We start from the raw sequence: 8597 nt of genomic DNA, 5'->3' as shown, positions 1-8597 counted from the left end.
TCCTTTCACAAGCAATGTGTCCCGGACACCAAAAAGAGGGAACTTCAGATCCATATGAGGGAGAACCAACGTTAGATTTATTTATTTAAAAAAAACAACGTAGAAATAACAAAAAAAAGAAAAACAATTCAAAGTACGACTTTAAAAATTAAAAAGGTGGACAACTTTCTTCAAAGAGAGAAAAGTTCCTTCTCTTAATATTTCCTATCGGTTTTAAAATGGACAGTCTCTAGTGTACACACACACTTACCTCTCACACACACACACACACACACCTCACATCTCTCACACACACTTACCTCTCTCTCACACACACACACACACACTTACCTCTCACACACACACACACACACTTACCTCTCACACACACACTTACCTCTCACACACACACACACACACTTACCTCTCACACACACACACTACTCAAACACACACACTTACCTCTCTCACACACAAACACTTACCTCTCTCACACACACACACTTACCTCACACACACACTTACCTCACACACACACTTACCTCACATCCCTCTCACACACTACTCAAACACACACTTACCTCACATCTCACATCTTTCACACACACACCTCACATATCTCACACACACACACACACACTTACCTCTCTCTCACACACACACCTACCTCTCTCTCACACACACACTTAACACACACACTTACCTCACACACACTTACCTCACACACACTTACCTCACACACACTTACCTCACATCCCTCTCACACACTACTCAAACACACACTTACCTCACATCTCTCACACACACACACACCTCACATATCTCACACACACACACTTACCTCTCTCACACACACTTACCTCACACACACTTACCTCACATCCCTCTCACACACTCAAACACACACTTACCTCACATCTCACATCTTTCACACACACACCTCACACACACAATTACCTCACATCTCTCACACACACACACCTCACACACACACACACACCTCACACACACACCTCACATCTCTCACAAACACACACCTCACATCTCTCATCTCTCACACACCTCACATCTCTCATCTCATATCTCTCACACACATCACATCTCTCATCTCTCACACCTCTCACACACACACACACACATACAGGTAGAATGGCCAACCAACACATGCAGGTGGTTCTGACTGACTGAGGGGTTAGGCTATTAGATCATTAGACCAAGCCCCCTCCTCTTCCTGTAGTTCATTAGACCACGGCCCCTCCTCTTCCTGTAGTTCATTAGACCAAGCCCTTCCTCTTCCTGTAGTTCTTTAGATCAAGCCCCTCCTCTTCTTGTAGTCCTCCAGGTTGAGAGACCTACGTGGAGCACCGTCCTTCACTGCCAGGGTGTTGGCGCTCACTGACAGAGACTTGGCTTCTGAAACACACCGGAGGAACAGCATTAGTCTGACACATCCTGTTGTTACAGCTCAGGGTGAAGTTGTCCCTTAGACGCTGACCTTGAATCAGTGTAGCTTCCCCCCCCCCCACTATGGTTAACGTTGGGATTCGGGGAGCTGATCCCAGATCTGTACCTCTGTACCTCGGGAAAACGTCACGATGGAGGGGCATACTAGAACGCAGGATCAAGACAGCTAACCTGCCTAAATACTCTGAAATAACTTTTTTTAGAAAGACAAGCTTGAAATTGGCATTGGCCTAACGGACTCAAACAAACTAGCTTTCTTATTGAAAAATAAAATTAAATAAATCAGAATTAACAGATTTTTCGAAGTTAGCTGGCTAACTAATGATGATAATCTTTCCATTTCAAGACGATTTGATAAATATCTTTATACATGGGGCTCCGATACAATACAGGAACCATACGTTTAGTTTCAATTGATTAGATAAATATCTTTACACAGTTGTAGTCGGAAGTTTACATACAGTCATGGCCAAAAGTTGAGAATGACACAAATATTAATTTCCACAAAGTTTGCTGCTTCAGTGTCTTTAGATATTTTTGTCAGATGTTACTATGGAATACTGAAGTATAATTACAAGCATTTCGTAAGTGTCAATTAACTTCTGGGCCACATCCTGACTGACGGCAGCCCATTCTTGCATAAATCAATGCTTGGAGTTTGTCAGAATTGGTGGGTTTTTGTTTGCCCACCCGCCTCTTGAGGATTGACCACAAATTCTCAATAAATTAAGTTCTGGGGAGTTTCCTGGCCATGGACCTAAAATGTCAATGTTTTGTTCCCCGAGCCACTTAGATATCACTTTTTCCTTTTGGCAAGGTGCTCCATCATGCTGGAAAAGGCATTGTTCGTCACCAAACTGTTCCTGGATGGTTGGGAGAAGTTGCTCTCAGAGGATGTGTTTGTACCATTCTTTGTCCATGGCTGTGTTCTTTCGCAAAATTGTGAGTGAGCCCACTCCCTTGGCTGAGAAGCAACCCCACACATGAATGGTCTCAGGATGCTCTACTGATGGCATGACACAGGACTGATGGTAGCGCTCACCTTGTCTTCTCCGGATAAGCTTTTTTTCCGGATGCCCCAAACAATCGGAAAGGTTTTTCCTGGAGAGAAGTGGCTTCTTTGCTGCCCTTCTTGACACCAGGCAATTCTCCAAAAGTCTTCGCCTCACTGTGCAAATAGGGACTTTGCAATTAATTGCAATTCATCTGATCACTCTTCTTAACATTCCGGAGTACATGCAAATTGCCATCATACAAACTGAGGCAGCAGACTTTGTGAAAATTCATATTTGTGTCATTCAAAACTTTTGGCAACGCCTGTACACTTTAGCCAAAGACATTTAAACTCAGTTTCACAATTCCTGACATTTAATCCTAGTAAAAATTCCCTGTCTTCGGTCAGTAAGGATCATCACTTTAGTTTAAGAATGTGAAATGTCAGAATAATAGTAGAGAATGATTTATTTCAGCTTTTATTTCTTTCATCACATTCCCAGTGGGTCAATTAGTATTTGGTAGCATTGCCTTTAAATTCAATTAGTATTTGGTAGCATTGCCTTTAAATTGTTTAACTTGGGTCAAACATTTGGGGTAGCCTTCCACAAGCTTCCAACAATAAGTTGGGTGTATTTTGTCCCATTCCTCCTGACAGAGCTGGTGTAACTGAGTCAGGTTTGTAGGCCTCCTTGCTCGCACACGCTTTTTCAGTTCTGCCCACAAATGTTCGATAAGATGCACTAACATTTGTTGCACAAACACATTTTCTAATTTCCATTAAAATCTGCTGCTGATGGTCATGAGCAGAGCCTCTCTGAGCTGTGTGTCTGAGCTGTGGTCACTGATCTATATACCCCATAATGTCAAAGTGGAATTAGGTTTTCATTAAATTAATTTAAAAAAATTAAATTAAATAAAAAAACACTGAAATGTATAGTATTCAACCTCTGTTATGGCACGCCTAAATAAGTTCAGGAGTAAAAACGATACTTAGTATCAAGTCACAACCGAGTTGGTAGACAATAGTGCTTTCATCGGCAGGGTTGTGGGTTCGATTCCCACGGGGGACCAGTATATATACAAATAAAAAAAAGTATAGAAATGTACTCACTATTGTCTCTCTGGATAAGAGCTAAATGACATTAAATATATACACTGTTCAAAAGTGTGGGGTCATTTAGAAATTTACTTGTTTTTGGAGAGAGAAAAAAAAGCACATTTTTGGTCCATTAAAATAACATCAAATTGATCAGAAATACAGTGTAGACATTGTTAATGTTGTAAATGACTATTGTAGCTGGAATTGGAAGATTTGTAATGGAATATCTACATAGGTGTACAGAGGCCCATTATCAGCAACCATCACTCCTGTGTTCCTATGGCACGTTGTGTTAGCTAATCCAAGTTTATCATTTTAAAAAAGGCTAATTGATCATTAGAAAACCCTTTTGCAATTATGTTAGCACAGCTGAAAGCTGAAAACTGTTGTGCTAATTAAAGAAGCAATAAAACTGTCCTTCTTTAGACTAGTTGAGTATCTGGAGCATCAGCATTTGTGGGTTCGATTACAAGCTCAAAATGGACAGAAACAAAGTACTTTCTTCTGAAACTCGTCAGTCTATTCTTGTTCTGAGAAATGAAGGCTATTCCATGCAAAAAATTGCCAAGAATCTGAAGATCACGTACAAAGCTGTGTACCACTCCCTTCACAGAACAGCACAAACTGGCTCTAACCAGAATAGAAAGAGAAGTGGGGAAGCCCCGGTGCACAACTGAGCAAGAGGGCAAGTACATTAGAAAAAACAGATGCCTCACAAGTCCTCAACTGGCAGCTTCATTAAATAGTACCCCTAAAAACACCCGTCTGAACGTCAACAGTGAAGAGGTGACTCCAGGATTCCCTAATCAAGCTAAACACAATACCCCATTGTGACGTCACAATACATCATAATGACATCACAATAACCCATTGTGACATCACAGTACATCATAATAACAAAGTGAAAACAGGTTTTCAGAAATGTATGCACATTTATTAAAAATAAAAAAACAGAAATACCTTATTTACATAAGTATTCAGACCCTTTACTCAGTACTTTGTTGAAGCACCTTTGGCAGCGATTACAGCCTTGAGTCTTCTTGGGTTTGACGCTACAAGCTTGGCATACCTGTATTTGGGGAGTTTCTCCCTTCCTTCTTCTCTGCAGATCCTCTCTAGCTCTGTCAGGTTGGATGGGGAGTGTCGCTGCACAATTATTTTCAGGTCTCTCCAGAGATGTTTAATTGGGTTCAAGTCTGGGCCACTCAAGGACATTGAGACTGAAGTTGTCTTGGCTATGTGCTTTGTGTCGTTCTCCTGTTGGAAAGTGAACCTTCGCCCCAGTCTGAGGTACTGAGCAAGCTTTCATCAAGGATCTCTCTGCACTTTCATCTTTCCTTCAATCTTGACTCATCTCCCAGTCCCTGCCGCTGAAAAACATCCCCACAGCATGATGCTGCCACCACCATGTGTTCACTGGTTTCATCAGATCAGAGAATCTTGTTTCTCATGGTCTGAGAGTTCTTTAGGTGCTTTTTGGCAAACTCCAAGCAGGCTGTCATGGAGGCCACTTCTCAGTAAAAGGCACGTCTGGCCAATCTACCATGAAGGTCTGATTGGTGGAGAGCTGCAGAGATGGGAGAACCTTCCTGAAGGACAACCATCTCCTTCCAGACACTGGAGCTCTGTCAGAGTGACCATCGGGTTCTTGGTCACTTCCCTGACCAAGGCCCTTCTCCCCTGATTGCTCAGTTTGGCCAGATGGCCAGCTCTTGGAAGAGTCTCGGTGGTTCCAAACTTCTTCCATTTAACAATGACGGAAGCCACTGTGACCACGGGGACTGACGCGTATCGGTGAATTTTTACATTCCTAATGCACGGATGCTGCTTTGTAGTATACTATATACTTATATATGGTCTAGCAGCACCCCTACCGACCCCACATCACAAATTTAACAATCCCCCTGGAGACGGGGGTTCGACCCGTGAACCCACCACTTTATGCGCGTTACATATGAACTTCACCTGCGTTGGGAACCTGTAGGTCAATCTTGACGTCAAAGTCGTGGACTTTAAAGAGGTCCTCTGATAGGTCGCTGGTGTTCTTAGTAGGGTCGATGACTTTGAGAGCAGCCTGTCCTGCTCCCCTGCCCATCTCAAACTCCAAGTCCATCTCTTTGCCTGACCCTTCTCCGTACTTCTCATTGAGGTGTTGGAGGATAGCTGCATGGACTGAAGGGTCTCTGGCCTGCCAAAACACAAACAGACAGACACACAAGTTAATCTGAATATTATACAGCATGGCTGCATCCCAAATAGAGACTTACGTTAGACAGAGAGAGAGACAGAGACTTACGTTAGACAGAGAGAGAGAGAGACGAGCGAGAGACAGAGAGCGAGAGACAGAGAGCGAGAGACAGAGAGCGAGAGACAGAGAGCGAGAGACAGAGAGCGAGAGACAGAGAGCGAGAGAGAGGAAGAGACTTACGTTAGACACCATGGTCGGTTTGCACTGCCGTCTAGTAAACGGGTCCATCTGCAACTTGGCATTCTGTCCTTCAGCCTGAAAGAGAAATAGTATATATAATAGGCATAATAATAATTTAAAATGTAACGTAACAATGTAATAAGCAATAGAATATAAATATACACTGAATAAAAATATAAACTCAACATGTAAAGTGTTGGTCCCATGAGCTGAAATAAAAGATCCCAGAAATGTTCCATATTCGCACATAAAGCTTATTTCTCTCAAATTCTGTGCACAAATGTGTTCACATCCCTGTTAGTGAGCATTTCTCCTTTGTCAAGATAATTCATCCACCTGCCAGGTGTGGCATAGTCAAGAAGCTGATTAAACAGCATTATCATTACACAGGTGCACCTCAAAATCAAAATGTTATTTGTTATTTCACCTTACAGTGAAATGCTTCCTGTCAAGCCCTTAACCAACAATGCAGTTAAGAAGGTTACTCAAACTGAATATAAAGAAAAAAATAGAACAATAAATAATTAATTAATTAACTATAAAATAGTAGCTATAATACTATAATAATAGTAGGGACAAAAGGCCACTAAAATGTGCAGTTTTGTCACACAACACAATGCCACAGAAGTTTCAAGTTGAGGGAGTGTGCAATTGGCACGCTGACTGCAGGAATGTCCACCAGAGCTGTTGCCAGATCATTGAATGTTCATTTCTCTACCATAAGCCGCCTCCAACGTCATTTAAGAGAATGGAGCAGTACGTCCAACCAGCCTCACAACAGTGTGTATTGCATCTTGTGGGCGAGCGGTTTGCTGATGTCAACGTTGTGAACAGAGTGCCCCATGGTGGTGGTGGGGTTATGGTATGGGCAGGGATAAACTACGGACAACGAACACAATTGCATTTTATTGATGGCAATTTTAATGCAGAGAGATACCGTGACGAGATCCAGATGTCGTGCCATTCATCCGCCGCCATCACCTCATGTTTCAGCATGATAATACACGGCCCCATGTTGCAAGGATCTGTACACAATTCCTAGAAGCTGAAAATGTACCAGTTCTTCCATGGCCTGCATACTCACAAGACACGTCACCCATTGAGCATGTTTGGGATGCTCTGGATTAACATGTATGACAGCGTGTTCCAGTTCCCGCCAATATCCAACAACTTCTCACAGCCATTGAAGAGGAGTGGGACAACATTCCACAGGCCACAATCAACAGCCTGATCAACTCTATGTGAAGGAGATGTGTTGTCATACAGCCATTGAAGAGGAGTGGGGACAACATTCCACAGGCCACAATCAACAGCCTGATCAACTCTATGTGAAGGAGATGTATGAGGCAAATGGTGATCACACAGACTGGTTTTCTGATCCACACCCCTACTTTTGTTTAAGGTATCTGTGACCAACAGATGGACATCTGTATTCCCAGTCATGTGAAATCCATAGATTAGGGCCTCATGTATTTATTTTAATTGACTGATTTCCTTATTGAACTGTAACTCAGTAAAATCTATGAAATTGTTACATGTTGCGTTTATATTTTTTTGTTCAGTGTACATTTATAACAAAACCAAAAACTAACGGATTAAAAACATAATTGCGCTGCGATGACAGATATTTAGTTCAGATGGAGGCTGGGATACTTACGACTAGAGCCTTCTCAGACTCCACGATGTTCCAGCTACGATTCCTCTGGTTGATGTAGCTGGAGGAGACAGATGGCCAGAGAGATTTAGATACATTCAGAGGAGACAGATGGACAGAGAGGTTTAGATACATTCAGAGGAGACAGATGGACAGAGAGGTTTAGATACATTCAGAGGAGACAGATGGCCAGAGAGGTTTAGATACATTCAGAGGAGACAGATGGACAGAGAGGTTTAGATACATTCAGAGGAGACAGATGGCCAGAGAGGTTTAGATACATTCGGAGGAGACAGATGGCCAGAGAGATTTAGATACATTCAGAGGAGACAGATGGACAGAGAGGTTTAGATACATTCAGAGGAGACAGATGGCCAGAGAGGTTTAGATACATTCAGAGGAGACAGATGGCCAGAGAGGTTTAGATACATTCAGAGGAGACAGATGGCCAGAGAGGTTTAGATACATTCAGAGGAGACAGATGGACAGAGAGGTTTAGATACATTCAGAGGAGACAGATGGCCAGAGAGGTTTAGATACATTCAGAGGAGACAGATGGCCAGAGAGGTTTAGATACATTCGGAGGAGACAGATGGCCAGAGAGGTTTAGATACATTCAGAGGAGACAGATGGACAGAGAGGTTTAGATACATTCAGAGGAGACAGATGGCCAGAGAGGTTTAGATACATTCGGAGGAGACAGATGGCCAGAGAGGTTTAGATACATTCAGAGGAGACAGATGGACAGAGAGGTTTAGATACATTCAGAGGAGACAGATGGCCAGAGAGGTTTAGATACATTCAGAGGAGACAGATGGCCAGAGAGGTTTAGATACATTCGGAGGAGACAGATGGCCAGAGAGGTTTAGATACATTCAGAGGAGACAGATGGACAGAGAGGTTTAGATACATTCAGAGGAGACAGATGGCCAGAGAGGTTTAGATACATTCGGAGGAGACAGATGGCCAGAGAGGTT

General features: G+C 42.7%; 1 protein-coding gene across 1 annotated transcript in view; it reads right to left on the bottom strand.

Moving 5' to 3' along the window:
* Positions 1-1223: 1223 nt before the first annotated feature.
* rtf1 (RTF1 homolog, Paf1/RNA polymerase II complex component) overlaps positions 1224-8597 on the bottom strand; it is a 23387-nt gene continuing 16013 nt past the window's right edge. The window contains exons 13-16 of the mRNA XM_036955357.1: positions 7624-7681; positions 5967-6041; positions 5504-5726; positions 1224-1392 (exon numbers count right to left, since the gene is read on the bottom strand). Coding sequence (XP_036811252.1) covers positions 1286-1392; positions 5504-5726; positions 5967-6041; positions 7624-7681 — 463 coding nt within the window. The 3' untranslated portion in view covers positions 1224-1285. The remainder of the gene's footprint in view (positions 1393-5503; positions 5727-5966; positions 6042-7623; positions 7682-8597) is intronic.

Source organism: Oncorhynchus mykiss, chromosome 19, assembly GCF_013265735.2.
Source record: "Oncorhynchus mykiss isolate Arlee chromosome 19, USDA_OmykA_1.1, whole genome shotgun sequence".
NCBI lineage: Eukaryota > Metazoa > Chordata > Actinopteri > Salmoniformes > Salmonidae > Oncorhynchus > Oncorhynchus mykiss.
The sequence above is the reverse complement of the archived record's forward strand: the minus strand, read 5'-3'. Positions and strand labels throughout refer to the sequence as shown.